Here is a 21,557-nt window from a genome sequence, read left to right as displayed (position 1 = left end):
CTGGCATCTAAAAGGCCTTTGATTCTACATCCACCTAACATCCATCCTTTGCACACCATGTCTTACTAAATCTTGAGTGTTTAATCTCCCGTAATTACAAAGATTTGCTTAGGTTAATAAAAATAATCCGCCTCAATTGAGACCCCCCACTTGGACCTCCCCTGTGCCTCCTTTGCCCCTTTCTGTGAGGGATAAAATCACAGTCATATAAATAGAGTCACCTTCACATCTTTGAAGCACAACTCTTTGATTCGGGAGCAAAAGGCTGACGGATACCAAGTGATAGGTTTGGATTGACAGGGTTATCAAAGAATCGAAAAGATTTACCGAATATTTCTTGGCAAACGAAGCGTCCGCATTTAGTCTTGGCGACTGACGTCATTTCCACAGGTTGAGACTGGGTCACTCGTGAGCGCATCAAGGTTAACAACAGTTGAGAGGCTCATCTTTATCTGTGATCTTGTCAACAGTAAGTCTTCGGTGAAAGAATTTAGTGGCAGCGAGACGCTGGCTTTATGAAGGCTCCTAATTTTAAAGAACAATAGACATGCTGTGCAACTTAGATACACAGTTTTGAGAAGACGTTTGGGAGCGATATTTTTTATTCATGACCTGACACCTGTTCAATAGTCAGCTTGAAATCAATAAAACCTCTGCCATGAGCTTGAGATATTTTAATTCAGAAATGACAATGGAGGAAAGAAGCAGCCGCAACGGAAGCAGAGACAGACTGGGACTGAGCTTCACAATTGACTACCTGCTCTTTAATAAAGGAGCCAAAGCTTCTAAAGACGATGCAACAGCAAGTCGTGCTGCAGAGCAGATAACGAACGACATGCCAGGTCGTCAGAATCCTAAACTCGAAGAGGTGGGGATTCGCTGTGAGATCCAAGACAAGGGTCTACAGAGGTCAGAGGTAGATGCTGAAAAAAGGAAAGCCAAAGAAGATGAGGGGGATGAAGACCAAAAAGAGGAGGGGGAGGAGGAAGTGACCACCACCACTACCACCACGTCTGCGAGCTGCGGTACAGAGAAGTCTGCGGACAAACCCAACCAGTCATACATTGCACTCATCTCCAAAGCGATCCTGGCGTCTGAGCAGAAGAAACTGCTTCTGTGTGACATCTACCAGTGGATCATGGACCATTACCCATACTTCAAGAGTAAGGTATGTTCATGTCTAGTGGTTTTCTATGTATGTAGCACATAGCGATAGATATACCGTACAGGAACTCAAAGTGAAACTGGGCGATAATTCGAAGCAGAATTTCCAAGCAGATGTTTGCTGATGTTGTTAAAACAGGAAAACAGAAAAACATCGTTCCCCAAATGTGTTTAATTCAGTCTCTGAAAACTAAAGTGGCTGCCATTTTCGCAAATAAAGCGACCTACTTGGCGCTGGTAATCTGTCTGAGTGGTTAGGCAATTAGGTGCTCACAGGGACACTAGATGATCTTGTTGTTGGCGAAATCACAAATAAAGTAATCCTGTTGCTAGGTTGCAAACTGCCTCTGCCTTTACCAGGTGCTACAACAGATTGGGTGAAGCCTAGTGGATTAAAGTTGATCACTGGTTTGACGTGCTAAAAAGGTAACTCAGGGTGTTGTGACTTACTCAGATCATATACGGTCTTGACACGCCACAGCTCATGCTGCCAACAACAGGACAAGGTGACATCCTGAAGCGGATCAGTGATACTTAGCAGCCCCTTATGTTAATTTTCCAATGGGGACACATTGTTTGACCCCTGCTTTAATTTTGACCTGACATATTTGTTTTCTTGTTCGCAGGACAAAAACTGGAGGAACAGCGTGCGTCACAATTTGTCCCTAAACGACTGTTTCATCAAAGCGGGCCGGAGCGACAACGGTAAAGGCCACTTCTGGGCGATCCACCCATCGAACTATCAGGACTTTTCCAATGGAGACTACCACTGCCGAAGGGCAAGACGGAGGGTACGCAGGGTGCCAGGACAGCTCCCACTTTCCTCCCTGAGCTCGCCCTACCACCCCGCCATTGTCCGTCCCCACAGAACAACCTGCTGGTGCTGTCCTCAGGCCTCTGCACTTCCTCTTCAATGCTTGGCACCCAGACTCTACTGGCCTTGGTCCAGCATGCAGCCACAAATTGGGCTCCACCTGGGCCTAAATGCCTCTGTACCCTGAGATTGAATTGTTTGTACTGTTAAGGTATACTATACTAACAGTTTGGCCCTGAAACACTATTACTTAAAAGAGAAATTTTTTAATCTAATGATTATATCATTAGGTGATGTTAAAACTGAAATGCCCTCTGGCAATATTACATTATGTTTATATGCTTGTTAATGAGTAAGAACAAAGTGATTTTAGGGCATTTGATGATTCAATAAAATGAATGTCTTAAAGCTGTGGCCCTTCTTGAGTTTATATTCAGAATGTTTTAGAATAACAAAAATAAAGTGTTTGGAATCAGCTCATTAAAAAGTGTGTTGTCAGCTCTGCGTGCATGTGTGTGTGCAGAGGGTGTGTGTGTGTGGATGTTGCTAAAAGTGAGCCCTTGCTAAAATACCACCCGGTGTTAGATGCTAATTAGTCAAAGCTGTCGCGATGCAAAATCTTTTGCATTAAGAGACTAAAATCAGGCTTTCCAAAGCCAACTCCCAAGGAAATGAGGCCAGATAATCTCAGCAATCCTAAATAGTTTCAAGAAATAGGAAGCTTATCACACAGTGTAATCCGTAGCCTCGGCTGCAGAAAGAGGGGAACCACGGGAGGTCAGGGATGAAGGAAGCGGAGGAAAGGGAAGGAGGCAGTGAGAGATTGAGAGGAGGGGGCACTGATTAACTGGGGAGAAGTGGGAGGGTATTTAAGGGAGTGTATGCAGATCAGGGGGTCTTAGGGGTTTGACAACTGAATGCCAGTTTAGAGAGGCAGTGTGTGATTGAGGACTGCACAGGAAAACTGCACTCATCAAACACTGTTAGTGTTTGTAATGCATCTGTTCAGTGGATTGTGTTATATGCTGTTTTTTGGCATTTGGTGCTGGTTACAGCTTTTTAAACTACTAGTGTGGTGGCCGTAGCATTCCTTGACATTAGCGCTTTTTGTGAAATCTATAACAGACAAGTAAACTGAACAATAAAAGCTCCCTGGTTCTCTTTATGTGCTGCTATATGACAAAAATAACTGATAAATTTAAAGTAGTGCGCTTTCTTTATTGAGCTGGCAGGCTGTGTAAGGGCTGCCACTGACCTTCAGGCTGCAGGAGAAGAACCCTACATGAGGATGAATGTCATAAAGTAGAATATTAAAGCTATTCAAACACTGAAATTTATCTTATGTATCAAACATTTTTTGAACACACTAAGCCAGAGTCCCTGTCAAAATAAGGGGAGTGTAGAAGCCGTAATGGTGATGTAAACATCTGTGGATGTGTCTTTTTGTGCAACACGGCACATATGATTGAAACTTTAAAGCTGGACAGTTCATCCAGTGTTGTTATTTTGTGACATCAAAATGTTGCCACACTAAGAATCAAGTCAGTCTTTGCCTGTCTGGCTTTACATCAATAGTGAAATTCCTCTCTGACTTGCAAAGGTTGGCATTTACATCCACAGTGCCTCAGCCTAAGAGGATTAGATCATACATTGACTTTTCTGAAGTTTGTTTGTCTCGGCTCACGGGGCTTCTTATTTGCAAATTATTGAATATTTGAATAAAGCAGTATTTGACATTAGATTAGAATCTGAATGGACAAACAGGGATAAATTCAGAGAGCAAGAGAGGGAGCAGGAGCTATGCAGAGCAGTTATTTTCTGATGATGTTCATTAGAACAATGACAAAACCATCTAATTATTTTTTGTTCGCCAAATCTTCCTATTCAATGTCAGCGGCTAATTAGAGACCTAATTTGCTTAATTCCCATGATTTGGTCTCTGCTTAAAATCCTCTTCAATTCAACAGCTTTAAGGCTTTAATTTGGTTGCATATGTTTGCTGTACACACACACACTCGCGTGCGCACACACACACACTCGCGCGCACAAACAGAGGCATACAAACATGCATTAGTGTACGATGCACACACATAGAATTCCCAAACTGTTTAAATAAACAGACACAATCAGTTTTAAAATCATTCAAACGTCACATGAAGAGAAGTTCATTGACAGTGTTTTTGTTCTTTTTTGTAGCTATTTGACATATTAAAGACGTAAGAGCCAACCAGAGCGGTCTTTTGCATTTTCTTCCAGATAAAATATTGTGCGTAACATCACCTTAGTTCAACATAATCATACCAGATTATAATTAACGTTTTAAGGAGAATCAGATTGAGGTCATGAGCTCTGTGTGTGTGAGTGTGTGTGTGTGTTCATATGCGTATGTCGTTTTGTTAATCTAATGAGATGGGCGGAAGGGTGCAGGGGGCCGTAGATTAAGGCCCAAAGATTTGTTGCTGATTAGCAGAGAGTGAGGTAAGAAGATCAGTCCTGCTGAGATGGCGATGAAACATTATGGCCGTGTTTTAATACACGACATTTACAGCAGCATTCCAAAGCTGCTTCCCTTTAGTTTGTATGTATCGCGCTGATTTGACTATAGGCAGAGTGTATCATTGTTCACACAACACAGGAGGGAGGCTGAAGCTATACAGCCAGCTAGAAAAAAATGATTTTTCATGTGCAGGATTTTATAGTTTTCACCTTATAGCTGTTGTTGTCTGTCCTGTGAACACATTTCTCTGACTACATTTGTAGCTCAGTTATTCAACCCACCGATTGTGACTGATTTAAGGGAATGTGTCACTCTAGGACATGTCCTCCCTGCCTTTCTCTTATTTGAAATGATAATGCTCAGCGAAATGTCAAAAGAAATTCAGATGGACACTGATAATCATAAATAGTCATAAATAGATTTAACAGCCTTAATTCAGTGTATTAAAAATCTATAAATTTCAATATGTGTTGATATAAAAAGTTCCCTTTCTTAACACTTTAAATCCTAAAGATTATGTATTTTTATTTAAGCAGGGGTCCTTGGCTCACGTACAGCTCTGACACACACACACACACACACACACACACACACACACACACACACACACACACACACACACACACACACACACACACACACACATATATATATATATATATATATATAAAAGCTGGTGTTCAGCAGGTTGTAAATCAAGAAATAATGATACTGTTTCATCCAGTGAAGGCTGAAAATGAATGTATATTTAAAAAAAATGCAAGTAAATGCAATTAAATGTCAAACTTGCAATATTAAGAACAGCTTATTTAGTATTCGCTTTTTGTCTTCATTCACTTAATTATTTGTCTCTGTAAGTTGTGGCTGTGGGACTGCAGCTGAATAGCTCTCAATAGGCTCTAAAGGCTGGAGAGCCTAAATTGCAGCTCTATTAGAAAGCATGATTGCATAGAAGTAAGTAGTATTTAAGTCTTGGGAAGCGCTATAGTTGAACCAAAACCAGCTACTTTTCTCTGGTTGTGTCCCACTATGAACAATAGCCCGGCGTTACTTCGGCTTCAAAGACTCCATAATAGTCAATCGATCAAAATGCGAGGCGCTATTCTGCAGATTACTGTTAACAATAATTTGCCTCCCAGTGCACCGTTGCCATCTTTGAAGCAATGTTTTATTGCCTTTTTTTTTTCATCTGCATCTGCCATCCCCGAGGTCCACTGTTTGATCTCTCCCCACCAGTGTCTGTCTCCCCGGGGTCGCGTTGACCTGTTGATTGGCAGCTGCGATCAGACATATGGTGGGACGAGGCATCGACCGGAGCTCCCCGGAGACAAAAGCAGACTAGTGGGGTTTTCCCCCTTCTTTCCCCCGTGCTGAGGTGCCGAGCAGCAGGACAGAGGGAGAGGTCGGATCCGACCACTAGATGACGCAAGGTGCAAGCGAATATTTCCCGCAGCTTTTCGACCATTTAATGTAAGTCGATGTTGCAAAGTTTGAATTTATTCAACCCGCCAACCTTTTCGGATTTTCCTGTTAAGAAGACGTGATGCATGATATGTTTGTAGCAGATAATATTTAGGCACATTTAACTGGGCTAAAGGTTTGCTTTTTATTGCCATTTTTTCATTTTTTATTATGGAAATTAATTTCCAATGCGATTATTTAGCCATGTATCCCCAATGAGTCATAAAAACACAAAAACAAAGTAAAACCAGGCCCTGGTGTGCTGGCCAAAACCATAATGTAGGTGTGGCTAAGTAGCATGATTTCCTCTTGTTCACATAGGATTTCATGAGTTTTGTCCAGCTGTGAATGTGTGTGTGTGTGTGTGTGGGGGTAGGTAGGTGGGTGGGTGCACACTGGAAACTTTTTGGGGTTAACTTGACTTTTAGGAAAAGAAAGCACAGATGTGATGCTTATCCTTGTGTGTGTTTCCCTTTGCATGATCATAGCAAACAGAATGCTTGCCACCCCCATCTCTCCTCCTATAGTGAGTACCGTTGCCATAGTGATCCATCCCTGGCCAGGGTCTTGCAGTGGTCCCCTTTGACCCTGATGCGTGACCCCTGACATTTAGGCCACGGCCAGGGTCAAAAGGTCAGCGATGGCCGGAGGGCAACAAGAGCACTACCATGATTGGCACCCTTGACATGTGCGCTGCTGGCTTCATCTGCAGCGCTCACCTCCCTCGCAGTTTGCACCTCTCATTTGCATTTCTTACCGAATGAAGAAAGTCAGCTGCAGGTGCTTCATTCCTTGTTTTACATTGCACTTCAGCCGCCAGCAATGTAAGGTACGGTATAGTATATCTTGCATTCATGTGTGAGCCCCACATTCTAATTTTACACCTCAATTTTGTGTAAATTTTAATGATAACATATAATCTGCAGTAGGCTGGCATCCTGTATCATGATGGTTATGATAGCAGTAATGATCATCAGTATTCCCACAGCCTCCACAATCCGCTGTGTGTCAGGATATTTATAGGTCCTCACGTGTGTGTGTGCATGGTGCTTCATTTCTGGGGGGAGAAGGGCAATGCACCACACCACGGTTCTTCTCGTGGGGAATAATTACAGAATCGTGTGTACTAAAAGTCATGTGACCCTAGCCTTCTGCTCCCAAATAATTTATCCCTCCGGCTGATAGCTCGTCAATATCAATTTATTAATTTAACAGTTCTGGACTGATAAAAGGTAGTGCGCACAGTTAGCTTGCTGAAGCGGAGAATAAGGATGAATTTTACAGTGCAATGGTGTGAGGGGAAGGAAAGAGGGAGAGACTGGAGGACAAAGCAAGAGGCAGAGAAAAAGGCACAGGAGTGATCAATGGCAGCACAGAGCGGAGCCGTGCATATTTGCTGTGCAAAAATGGGCCACCATCACTCATATTCCAAAGTTATTGAGCTAAAGTTATGAAAATTAATACACTTATTATCACCATATTAAAAATTAAGATTGAAGACAGCGAGTTTATTGTATTGATATTCAAATGCCTCCAATATATTGATCAGAACAACCCAGTTTTACTCTAACCTCTTTGGAAGAGCCAGTGTTTCTGTCATAGAAGAAAAAAAAGATTTTGCAAGAAGAGCTTTTGAAGATTTTAATTTTTAACATGAAGAAAATCATTTTGCATCAGTAAGCTAGCTGACAACCCTCGAAGGTGTTACACAGAGTGATTGTTTCCCCCTAAGATGCAACCTCCAGGCCAAAATACTGCACAAAAACACAGAAACTTGACCTCTTATAACGCCTGCTGACCTCACAGCACTTCCTTTGCATTTTGATTTTTTAAAAAGGGTCCTGAATTTACATCTGGCGTAAACACATACTGTATATCATCCACAACAAAAGCGTCAAAACCTGCAACCTAACCTATTCCCAGAGCCATTACATAATATCCCTGAAGGAGGCTAAAAGGTATTTTAACAAGACCCTCTGCTCTATGACATTTGACCTCTTCTTAGTTGACCTCGAGCTCCTGACCCCACTTACACTAGCCAGTGACACCAAAGAACACATACACTACCCAACATTAGGAAAACAAAGAGGGGGCGATTAATCCACAAATGGATGCATGGATGCATATGAGGATTCAGCACTTTTAGACCGAGGCTGAGAGACAGCTTCTAATTCCTGATCTATGGCTAACCCAGTCATTTTTTTTTCCTTTGTAAAGAAACCAAACAAGCAGCAAATCCCATCGGTTCTGGTTCCGTATGTAGCGTATAATCCTTCCTTCTCTCCGAGGCGTCCCTCACACGGACAGTCACTGTAGTGGATTCTCCTCGGCTCTTTGGAGAGCTGCAGTAGCAAGTGTCAATAGAAGTGAAGTGTGCGAATGCGAGAGATGATAGACTGAGGTTAAGAGGTGTCAACACAGAAAGAGAGAGGGCTCAAGGACTCTTCACCGGAGACACTGACACTCTCCTCAACCTCCACTCTGATTAACCCACTCTAAAGACAGCATTTAGACACACACACACACACACACACACACACACACACACACACACACACACACACACACACACACACACACACACACACACACACACACACACACATCGTGCTAGTTCTTGAAAACACACTTTCCAAGCCCCAATGTCTTTCCTCAAAGTCACACACTTCTCTGTGAGGCTAAATCTCATCCGTGTCTCTGTGTCAGACACACATCAACTCTGAGGTGTGGAAACCTGAAGATGTGTTGTTCACAGGCACAGAAACTCTGAAAGGTTCTGGCAGCCAGGAATGGATTTGTTACACCTCTGATGTGCTGTATATGTTCAGCCAAGTGTAAGACACAACAGTGCCATCCCACAGGGCTTAGTAGCTGTCAGGTGGTCTAGTGCGATATACAAACTGCAAGAACACACACACGGTTGCATACATTGCCATCACATATGAGTCCACTGAACCACCCACTTCAGTCGGACTGTTTGTGTGACATTGTCACAAAGCTCCCGTGATCAAGTGTGTTGTCCTTAAAAGCGCTACACTCATCTCATCTCGAGAAAACGGAAAGCACAAAATACATAATCTTCATTTTGTTAAGTACCCGTTTCTTGGGAACTTTATTAGAAGATTTTAAATCGGTTCATCTCCTGAACTTGGCTCCATATTATAAGAATACAGTTTGGTGTTCATGTAGATTTTGATGAAGTAAAGTAAACTATAGCTCTGTCCTGCTAGTTGTTCTGAGTTTAAAAGGAGGGTTTGGTTTGGGAGCATTGCAGGGCTGCTTCTCCAGAATAACCCAGTTGTTTAATATGCACACAGTGGAGTTCAAAAGTCTGAGAGCGCTAACGAAGATACGTCAGTTTTTGTTTTAAATTGTATGAAAAAAAGCTTTATTCAATTCAATTCAATTCAATTCAGTTCTATTCAGATCAATTCAAATCACAACAACAGTTGCCTCAAGACGCTTTATATTGTAAGGTAGACCTTGCAATAATACATACAGAGAAATACCCAACAATCATATGACCCCCTATGAGAAAAGTGCTTTGGCGACAGTGGGAAGGCAAAACTCCCTTTTAACAGGAAGAAACCTCCGGCAGAAACAGGCTCGGAGAGGGGCTGCATCTTATTGCAATTGATAATATCTGCTTAACAATTTGAGTGAAAAGTTGAATCCCAGAAAAGGAGAGACATTTTTTACAGTATTAATCCTTTTCCACTGAGACGCATATATTTTGAAGATGGAGCATGTCTCGGAAGAACTGAGTGCAGTCAATTTTCCAATAAAACATGTCCAACTCTGTGGTAAAAAAGAATTCCCCGACTTGAATATTCCCACCACCATTTTTTAGTCTTTGTTTAAGTCATTCTCACTTCTGCTTATCTCATATCATATTTTAGCAAACCCAGATCTTTTTGGCTTTGTTTCTCCTCCTGAGAAGTTATTCAGTGACCACCACAAAATCTGTTTATTTAGCAAATTCTGTAAATTTGATTAAGTTATTTTTGATTTCTTCGTGGACGGTGCTTGATATATTTATTTTATGGTACCGAGGCAGCGATTTTCAGCATGCTTGGTGTGGACAACTTTAAACTGAAATCTGATCTAATTAATATGATTTTTTTTAAAGGATAATAAATAAACAACAGTTTGTTGATGCTCTTATACTCATCTTTGATCCAATAAATTTTAGCTTGATTTCTTTATTATTGCTAATGACTGGAGAGTGACTTTCTTGAGGAATGCTAGAAGGAGTTTGAGAGTCACCACTGGAAGCTGAAAAGGACTGCCACTGCAGAGAATAACAGGACTGAAACTTTCTTCTGATGTTTTCCACAATCATGACGCCCTTGTTAAACAATGCTATGCTGGAAACTTTAGGCATGCATTATAAACAATTAGGCTACTGCTGCAGCTTGGTATTTGAACATCTCTCTGACGAGCAGATCAAATCCAAGTGTGTAGTGCCTCAGTGAAGGGAGACGAGTCGAAAGAAATTAGACCTTTTTATACAAAGATTAAACTCTCCTAAAGTAAAAGGATCTGATGGGCATTTTGTTTGCCTGAGTTAGAGGCAGAGGTCACTGATAATCTATACAGAGTCATTGCTTTTTTCTATGATTAAACATTTCAAAGGGCACAAGGGGTCGCTGCACGGCTGATGAGTATGAAAATTATAAGAATCATATTGCAATGGCTTTTGAAGTCACCAGATTTAAATTCTTCCACCAGATCTTTGTGAGCATTGACATGTATTCTGAAAAAATGCCGGTCCAGGCCGCCATCAGATATCTAGATTTCTCTATAAAGAGCAGCTTACATTGGTTGGATTTGGATTCATAATTTTACACAAGACCTAACATAATGTGATAACACAAATAAAATAACCCATGCACGTTGCACAGTGAAACAATGTGCGTCACGATGCACAGCTGGTGCTTCTGAAGATGAGTAAGAATATTTATTTTAGTACATGCATTGCATTTACTACAGATTAATTACTCACTGTTAGCGTTCTCTGCTGTTCATGAAGTCAGTTTTTTGTTTTTGCATTCTGAGAAACAGGCTCAGTCTCACTCGTAACCTTTTTTCTACCAACAGAAAAATAGTCAAGTCAAATTTATTTGCATAGCACATTTAAAAGACATTGTGTGTCACCCAGAATGATGACCAGAATAACAATGTAGTGATAAAAAATATTATTAAATGATTATTACAAAAATGATGACTAAAAAATTATTAAAAGATAGCAATAATAACAATGACACCTATTTTACTGAGTATACAGCACTTGTTTCAGTCACACCACATACTGAAAACCTGCATGCAAATAAAGCGTAGCAGTTATTTAGGACATAGACGCTTTAAACAAATCTATAAAAAGTCCCATTTGATTTTCATTCATCAGGCGAGTTGTCGTACATATTATTTGTGTGTACGTTACAAGGTCAGCGTATTCGGTGCTGCTGGGCTCAGCCCTGCTGTTTTTGTCCTCCTTAGTGTTCAAGCAGTTCTCGTGACGTGCCCTCGCTCCATCACTCTTAAACATGAAAGCAAATGGCAGTTCTCGAGTGATCAGAGAAAACTGCACAGAAATAGAGATATAACACACACACTTGTGAATGCTATAGATCGCAGAATGTGAGAACACTGCATGCGTCAATACCTAAATGAAGAAAGATGCTGATGTGAATGCAGATATATGACTCATATCTGTAAGAGTTGACATGCAGGCAGGTTCATGAATCTTAATAATCAAAGACGAGAATCAAGCAGCTTGAATGGCATTACCAAGATATGTCAGCGTAATGACATGTTGTATTTAAAACGAATAGTCACGCTGACAGCGATGGACCAACTGCTGACAAAACCCTGTGTCTCTTCCCATCCCCTCCCTTCCTGCCTCAAACCCTGTGAGGTAGAAAATATGGAGATATGAAGAGGTGGGGATGGAGGGAGATAAGCTGAGGCGGAGATAGAGACAGGTGAAAGAGGTAAGGGTCATAGCACATGCTCCTCTTGGCCTTCTCTCGCCAATGTTGTTTTATTAGCCCTGTCAGATTGTAATTTACCCGACGGTAAACATACAGAACGGGCTTAATTAAGAATTTTTGAACGGGGATACGGTCAAGTCCGGAAACATTAGAGAGATGCAACCGGGTGTCGTAAAGATTGATTGAGACAAAGGATGGAGGGACATGGTTGGAAACAAAGGGTGGAGGGAGGGGGGTGAGAGTGGTGAGCATGTTACACCGGAGGGGTATTCTTGTGTTGCTCAGGGCAGTAGGGTGAGATAAGTTTGGAAAGATAGGGACAAACGATTTTTAATGCATTAACAACCGTGATGTGCGAGGCAATAACAAGGACAAGATCGGCGTTAAAATGTTTGACATCCTGCTTCGAGATCAATGCATCCCGGACAGGGCACACAGACATAGGACGCATATTCACCTCAACTACTACAGATAACACACACACACCTTAACAGGGCACAGAGCTTGTGGGTGGGTCCACGAGTTAACAGCCTTCAAACCTCAGGGCGATGTGTAGGAAATAAAAAACAATACCTATATCCACAACAATATCCGCAGGTAAAAGCATCTTTAAATCAAAACAGAGAGAGGGAGCATCTGGAGTCGATTGTTGAGAGCTGTGCGGACCATGTAAAAGGCCAGCAAACTAAAAGAGTAATGAGCCTATCCATATCTCCCCATGGACCTTAAGTTTGCATTCAATACATTATTTACAGCTGAATTTTTACGGAGGTATAGGTTCCTCTCAAGGGTGTTTACTGACCGGTGCTCTAACTGCTCTCCATTGCCTGCAGTTGAGTTGGGTAACGTTTACGAGTAATGCTTGTATCTCCGTGTTTACAAGCCTGCGTGTGTATTTGTAACATGCATACGTGATTCCAATGTAGATCCCGAGCTGAAGAAAATTTGGAAGAGAGGGATAAAATCTCAACTTTTTTTGGTGCCAGATATAAATTAATAAGCCTCGAACAAGCAAAAGGCAAATTTAAACAAAAACTAGCCCCTTTAGAATAATAATTCTTTGGGTTTACTATCAAAGTGTAGATTTAGTTTCTCATTTAGTTAAGATTAATGTGTTAATCGAGCTTCTGAAAGTGAAATGTTTTTAAAATGTTTTGGAAATATATATATCCAGGTGGCTGACTGTTGAGGGGTTCAGGATGAATCGTTGTATAGTTTTGGACTATGTTAAACTTTTTTTTTGGGGGGGGCTGATGACCTGGTGACCTGATGCTCAATGTTTGAAATCATGTAGCACAAACCAAGTGTAGTATACTGTGTCATTACGGAGGCAAACATGAACAATTGCATTCTGAGCTTTACGTAAGTGACTTGCTTTAAAAGCTAAATTTATGCGATGACCTACAAACGAGATACTGGCAAATAAAATTCCTGCAATCAAAGTACATAGTTGTGTAAATGAAACATGAGATTAAGCGTGATTTCAGATGCAGGATTCTGGTGTGAAATATTTGTCTGCATGCTCTTTTTAAAGCGCCGTCTCTAGATCTGAAGGATTTTTTTTTATAATAAGCCCCCTCCTCCTCTTCTTCTAGCCGCCAGAATACACACAAGCTGCTGTAGCCTGAGAAGTCCTTGCTCCCTTTGTCTTTGTAGTTCAGCATCTCCCGTCCAAAATACTGTAACTTCTGGGAAACAGGGAGGTCTCAGTTCTCTGCACAGAGAGCTACACAAGCAGAAACTCTTTCTCCGGCTCTTTATGACGCTATCTCTCTCTCTATGCCTTTGTCTCTCCCTTTTCAAATAGACTATTTGTCATCTCTGAAATAGAGCATTTTAAAAATTCAACCTGGAGCCAACCCCCACCCTAACTCCCCTCTATTCTCACTCTCAATTCCCCAGACTCTGGCCAGCTACGATCAATAGCCTATTGATCAACTCTCTCCATTCCCATTACACACCAGTGCCAAAAGAGCCAACCATTTTCCCTGAAAAGCTGAACTGGGCCACATTTGCAATGGTAAGGTTTCTCTAATTCCAGCGGTTTATTATTAAATGCATACAGCGTATGAGTGCTTTGGTGCTCTGAGATGTTGAGTGGTGAAAATGCCAGAGAAAGGACCTCCGTAAATGCGTTTACCTTTTAATTGAAAGATATTTCACTGTGGTAAAGCAGAGTATGGTTTTCCACTTAAGTAAAATAGGAAAGGTGAGAGCATTACCACATACGTAGAAAGTAATTCTTTTCCCAGTTGTTTCTACTTCATTTCTCTCCCCCGCCCTCTGTCTTTCTCCTCTCTCTCTTTCCCTTTCTCGCTCTCTCTCTCCATAGACAATGCTACGGGCAAAATCAATACTGGAAAGAAAAAACAGAAGGCATATTTTTAGCTTGTTATTATATGAGCTGTATGAGGAAAATAGTGTTTGTGGGAATGACAGAAATGCCAAGGTGCTGATAAGAAGAGGATTGGGTGGGGGAGATACAAAAGAAGTGAAAGAGTGAGAATGATGGTGGTGGTGGGCCTTATAGGGGAGAGTCTAATGGAGATGGATCAAACGAAGGTGGAGATAAGATGGGGTAACTGTGAGAAAATGGCTGATGTCTTGACTGGCGATGTAGCAGCGTGGTCGGCAGCCGAGCGGCTGCAAAAAGATGTGACGGCGAGATTTTTCTTAAGGATTTTTAATGTGTAAAATCAGAGCAATCTGTTCTCTTATTCTTTTATTTTGTTGTCTTGCATTTCATTCATAGTCATATGCTGTTTTCTCTGTCTTTCTCTGCTCCTCACCTCTGAAAATAAATGGTTCCTCTCCGTCTTTATTACATTTAGAAGCAAAGATAACCTTTATTACTTAGAACATCTTCTTATGCAGCCTGACTCCACCTCTGAGCATGTTTGTGCTCTCTGTGGATTGCTTTATACTCAACACAGACTACACCACAGCCCCCACTTTCACTCCTGCTGCCAGTAGCTTTCTGATGGACTCCCCTCTCCCTAACCTTTTTCCGGGCTCGCTGTCAGTCAAGATCTGGCTCTCCTCTCATTGGCTAGAGATGCTCTGTTGATCAAATGGCGGGCTGTCCAATTGGCCGAAGAGCTCAGGGGGGAAGGAAGGGATTGATTTATCTGTGGTATTAGGAGATCAATTAATCCCCATTGTGTGTGCCAGCACAGATAGTCCGATGTGTCTTATTTGGTATGGCTTGTTTCTGCTCAGCCAAGATAAGAGTCTCTCCCATCACTTCCCTCTATGAGCAACAAATCAAATCAAATCGAAAGGGATGACGGCACGGAGAGGGTTCCTCCCTAGGCTGTGGCTGGCTGATCACAATAAGGAAGGGCTATCGATATGAAAAGTAGTCTGTGCAGAATAAATGCTGCTCATCTGAGATGTCTGCCCTGTTGCTATGACAATGCAAGGGGGGGATAAAAACATTTTAAATAACTTGACTTGCCTCGTGACCCCAGTTATGATTGATTAATGGCATTTAATTCAAATAACACAGCGGTAACAAGTTGCATACAGCTAGTCCTGCAATTATTAGTTAGTTAAAGACCACGTGCTTATAAGGCACATTTATCAGATAAAAAAGGTTGTCTCCAAAAGCAGTCTCTGTAGTTTCTTCAGCCTCACTGACAGCAGAAGGACCGTGCATTATCTCTGCTCGCTCATACTGTAGCATCTTTATGAGGGTCAATCTTGACATCTGTGCATACACGTGCAAGCAGCTGACCTACCCTTAACTTAGTGTTCAGCTAGCACAAATGTAATAAATACAGTTTTGATGATCAATCAATAACTTTTCTACTTGATTTTTCGTAATGATCGCATTATTAACTATTCCTTAATTAAAACAAGTCACAGGCAGATGTTGGCCCCAGCTTGTGATGGACATGTTTGACGATTTTCTGACATTTTGTGGACCAAACTCTTGATCAATGAATCGACACAGGGTTCGGCAGCTTAATCAATAGCAGAAATTAGTTGCGCTACTACATGGGGCATATCTGTATATAGCACATGTAAAGAACAGTAAGAAGCCAGGAAACAAACTACTGTTTTGCACACCTCTAAGTGGGAAGGCAGTCATAGCCAGAAGAGGAAGAGAGAAGGGTCAATGGACCGATAGTTGCCGATACTCACTCCACGATGACAATGAAAAGAAAAGGTAAGAGAGACCAGGATAGAAGTGGGTGCTAATTCCTACTTTTCAGTTTAAATAAAGATTGGAGCTGGATAAAAGCCATTAAGGGAGAAATCAGACAGGGCATGCTATGTAGGACAAGAGCTGACTGCAGGGAGGTGAGTGGTGGGATCGATACTCAGTCGATGCGCTCAACACCCAGTTCTGCACACACACAGACACACAGAGGGGCATGTGGTGTTGCCGGGCGTCTGCGTGTTTGTGTGTCCATGTGTGTGCGTGCAGCAGTGACTAATGGAGAAAGAGAGGGAGCCCGGAGAGAAAGAGTGCATGCAATATACAATTAACTCTCTTTTGAGTGAGGGAATATTAAACACAGGCTGCTTGTGCAGACTGTAATTTGTAGTGATAAAAGTATTAAAGTAAAGCACTTGGACAAAGATGGAAGGGTGGACAGCTGCAGAGATGGATTTATTTTCGGAGGCATGGTACAGTTAACAAAGATAGATGTTTCAAAAGAGTGTCTTCAGACCGAACTGGAGCCTCAATACGACTGCAATCACTCTGCATCCTGTCCTCCCCTCCTCTCCTCTAGCTTTCTTCTTCTTCTTCTTCTTCTTCTTCTTCTTCTTCTTCTTCTTCTTCTCTCTCTTTCTTTTACCTTCTCACTCCCTCCCTTCTCTCTCTCCCCCTTGCCTCCCTTCCTCTCTCACCCTCTCTCTGTAGAATTGATTGACTATGTCTCCTCAATCCATCTCTCCCTCTGTCGCTTAGCAACGGTTGCTCGATCGGGTGTGTAGGGTGGGAGTTTCACTGAGGGAGGGGTGGGTGGTTAGGTGGAAAAGAGGTGTGGGGGGGCACGTATAGTTGTGTATATGGGTAGTTGGGGGGGGGGGGGTTAAACCAAAAGCCAGTGGTTCACATTTCCCTTTCACACTTTGCTTCTGAGGTTTTACAACTTACAGTTTACAAGAAAACAAAATGATACTGGCAGAGAAATATTTCACCATTTACACCGTCTCATAAAAGCAGACATGAGCTGCACTCGCAGTAAACCAAAAAATGTTTGATCTCGGAGCCAGAATGACTAGTAGGTCACTGGCTCTGTTTTGTGTTTGTGAATGTTACAAATCCGACCGAGCAGTCCATCACTTTCCCTGAAGCTGTGTCACTGTTTCATACAGTGAGCCGTCTCTGAGAAAATACAAAAGCACAGCGGACTGAGCCTGCACTTTAAATTTATCAACGCCTCCTCTTCCGTGTCTCCACAAAATGAGAACGGAAGAAAAAAACAAAACACTTGCAGTGTTCAGGCTCTAAATACAGCATTTATATTACTTTTTAGGTCACATGGTTGTGCTGTGTCCAGTTCCCTCACTTTGTATCATAACCAGGATTCCTATGACAAGATTTTCATGCAAATCAAAATATTTCCACTATCTTGGGCACAGTTTTTATAAAAACACGGGGAGTGTAAAACCCCTCTGTCCATGAGAGTTAATGTGCGCGTGAGTATAAATTGAAACAAAAGGCTAAAAGGTCTATGTACAATCCCCGAATTAACATGCATGTGGGAATTAGAAAAAGTGTTGTGCGAAAAGCATTGTTCTGTTTTTAAGACCTTATCCTTTTGATCTACACTTAATGTCTGATCCCCTTTGAGGAAGATGTGTAGACTATTCTTTAAGCCTAATAAATCCAGCGTGCGCAGTACTTAAGAGGGGGAAAAGCTGTGTAGTTTAAAACCACAAGGGCAGTGGGAGAAGAACAATGTATAATGCTCTTAACTAGCTTGTGAGATAATACATACACATTACAATCTATAATCATTTTAATCTACAATCTAAAAAGCTGAATAAATGTATGGACGTATTAGCTAAGGCCTATAGGTGATGTAGGATAATACACATCGGCATTGTTGTCTGTTTTGCCTCTAATCCTGGAGTTAAACCACAAAAATAAAAATGTCTGTAGATTAGGGAAATCCAAACCTATATGTATAGAAAAATTATAAACACACCGTACTATGTACTATATACCTTACATCTATTAAACAGGTAGCCTACAGTTAACATATGCACATTTATACACACAGTTCTGCAGACACACACTGACGTGTGTATTGCTCACAACAATTATTCCACCACTTATATCGTCAATCAGATACACACAGCAAAGGACTGCAAACACTAAATAAAATAAATAAATCCAAAGGCACTTGAGTTTGGTTCAAACCGAGTCACTTTACTTGTTGTTCCGTCTATCTATCTATCTATCTATCTATCTATCTATCTATCTATCTATCTATCTATCTATCTATCTATCTATCTATCTATCTATCTATCTATCTATCTATCTATCTATCTATCTATCTATCTATCATAGAAATACATACTAAAATTATACTGCTTCATAAACACAAATATAAAGGCAGCAAGTTTAAATTTAAATTAAGGACTATGGGTTGCAATGGACACACACACACACACACACACACACACACACACACACACACACACACACACACACACACACACACACACACACAGATAGTAGTATCACTTACAATCTTAGTCCCATAGCAGTCAGTTACAGATGCGCACACCCACGCAGCCCCCCCAGGCGCTGTGAAGTTCCCCAAATGTTCTCTCAGTTTGCAGATTAATGTGAATGAGTAAGAAGTGTAATTTAAGCGTTGTGCCTTTTCCTTAATGTATTTTATATGTATATGTATATATATATATATATATATATATATATATATATATATATATATATATATATATATATATATATATATATATATATATATATATATATATATATATATATATATATATATATAAATAAATAAAAGTTTTTTGAAAAACAGTAGAGTTGTGCAGTAAGTTTCATTTAATACTGCAAAATATATATTTCCCCACTTTATATAAATGACATCCTCTCAGAAACGCTGGGAAATAATTTCACGGTGAAACATGAAAGAAATTCAATAGCTTGTCTCTTTTACTCGGTTTCGATATTTTTGATAAGACCGGAAGTGCACAGACTAATATTATATGCACAGCAAATGAAACAAACGAAGCTGTTTAACAGGTTGAATTCTCTCTTGTTTCGTGTTTGCGTGTCGTGCCGTCATCACACGCAGCATCGTGGTGTTGCCAGCAGAAGTTGGATGAATCCGAGAGAAAAAGCGAGTTAATCCGTATAACATTTAGCCCGATCAGATCGATAGTGTATTGAATGTGTTTGTGATTAGTAGCTCTATTGATTGCAGTGACATCACGTGAACATACCTGAGTGATGGTTATTTCGCCAGGCTAGTTGGAATTAGAATATATCTGCAGGAGTTAAATGACCTTTAGGATTTTTTTAAACTTTAGTATAAATTCTGGAATTTTTTTTCCGGGTGCCGTTATTTCAAATTGCGTTTGTTTTAATTAAATCACGTGACAAAGACGGGCGGAAACCTTTGAACGCGCTTTTCCTGTTTTGTTGCACGCCATGTAACGTAACCGAACTTTCTGAATGACAAGAGACACACAAGGAAATTTCAGGAAAGCGTGGACTATCAAAAGCTAAACTAAAAACAGCTCTAATACAAATAATCTTTTTTTTTCTTAAAAAATCAAATGCATTTTTAAGCATTTCATCTCAGAGTCTGCTTTATATGTCTCAGTATAATTTATGATAAAACCATATGAAGACGCAGCTACCGTGCTGGTTATTGATTAGTCTTTGGGGGGCATATCAGGCCTGTTTTTGGCATCTGTTGTCCTAAATATTTTTAGAGGCGAAGCGGCCTGCTGTACGCTCCGTTTCTATACAAGTTTGTTTTCATGTCTATTGAAACCGAGAGCAGAGAAGAAACGTGCGTCCAATTCTTTCTGCCAATCGATCAGACTGCGGATAGATCAATATGGCACCAGGGCTATTGATCACTATGGTCCTCTATTGCTGGACGCTTTCAAATGCAAATGTACCTAAATAATAATCTATGGCAACACACTAATTCCTTAACAAACTGCAGGCAAACGCTTTACAAACACAGCTATTCAATGTGCAAGCCATTCTTTTTTTCAGCATTTAGGTCTTTTAAACTTGGCTGCAGAGCTCTGACTGTGAAACAAACTGTTAAACAGTGGGCTGCCGTTTAAAGATTTAACAGGACAAACATGGAACATTCAAAATGCAGGGTGACATTGATTTGGCCTGTAGCTTATTGAAATTTTACAGAAAATGTTTGAAGGCGAGGCTGTAAAAGTTAAAGGTCTGTAGAAAAAAGATCAGGTTTATAAAATTAGGACGAAAATCCAGCACTGAAAAAGCACCGCGTGCACAGCTGAGCGACACAAACGCTGAATAATTGGAATACATTTGGCGTTTTGCCGACCATGTGAAATTATGATGTCGTATTTGTGACTGTTTAACAGTTATGTCTCTCTCTCTCTCTCTCTCTCTCTCTCTCTCTCTCTCTCTCTCACACACACACACACACACACACACACACACACACACACACACACACACACACACACACTTACTTAAAGTAAAGCCACTGGCAAACAAGATACATGTGGTAAGTTTAGTCTCCAGGAAGGCCACACCGGCGCGCGCGTGTGTGTGTGTAGCTACTGGGATGAGTGCAGCAGAGCCCCGTCCCGCTGACTTGCTCAGAGGCCTGATCAATGCGACATTACTAAACACTGCTACTTAACTTTTGCCAATAGCCAGTTTCAAGTAAATATACTTTAGAATACATTAAGCGTGATGCATCAGCCACGGAGTCATTCAAGAAGTCATGAAAAGATTAGTCTGTCTTTATCGAGTGATTCCTGGGAAAATAGACAAGCTTACAGAAGCGCTGGGCCGATTCAAAAAACAAAAAGTCTTTGTGTTACAATTACATAAAATGAAATTTTGTCTTGGAAATTTTCTCATGTGTGGCTTTGTTTTAAAAATAAATTAATTAATAATAATAATAATAATAATAATAATAATAATACTAATAATTTTCGAAAGAGAATTTCACGCAGCGAAAAATAAATTGTGGTGTGCAGTCTGCAGTTTCCAGCACTCAGACACATGAGTAGCAGGGCTTAAACTGCTTCCTGTAATGAAAATGCCTGTTGACACAGGTCAAACACATCACTGGACAGACGTAACTTGAGCCTTTTTCACAGGTTACATTTTTTTGGCCACTATCGATCTTTCACAAATACATTGATCGAAGCTCCGGGTTGAGGGTTCACTATTGATTAGTTGATCAGCAGAGGACAGCAGTGCTTAAAGATAAAAACAAAACGCTTTGAGGCCTCATTACAGACTCCAGCGATGACTTTACAAACTCACACATACTTTTAGAAATGTTTAACTTTTAAAAAATATAATTTGATGTTAATAACAAGGAAATCAAAACACACAAACATTGCTGCACAATCGTTGCGGTGTGTGTGTGTGTGTGTGTGTGTGTGTGTGTGT

The 21,557-nt window shown here is 40.9% G+C and overlaps 1 protein-coding gene across 1 annotated transcript; it reads left to right on the top strand.

Annotated features, from left to right (window-relative positions):
* The first annotated feature begins 257 nt into the window (after positions 1 to 257).
* Positions 258 to 2,390, top strand: foxq2 (forkhead box Q2). The gene is made up of 2 exons (XM_026159636.1): positions 258 to 1,168; positions 1,791 to 2,390. Exons 1-2 carry the CDS (start codon positions 659 to 661, stop codon positions 2,163 to 2,165), a joined length of 885 nt encoding a protein of 294 aa, XP_026015421.1. The 5' UTR covers positions 258 to 658; the 3' UTR covers positions 2,166 to 2,390.
* Positions 2,391 to 21,557: the final 19,167 nt, after the last annotated feature.

The sequence above is a fragment of the Astatotilapia calliptera genome, chromosome 23 (assembly GCF_900246225.1).
Source record: "Astatotilapia calliptera chromosome 23, fAstCal1.2, whole genome shotgun sequence".
In the NCBI taxonomy this organism is placed as follows: Eukaryota; Metazoa; Chordata; class Actinopteri; order Cichliformes; family Cichlidae; genus Astatotilapia; species Astatotilapia calliptera.
This window is presented reverse-complemented; position numbering and strand designations above follow the sequence as displayed.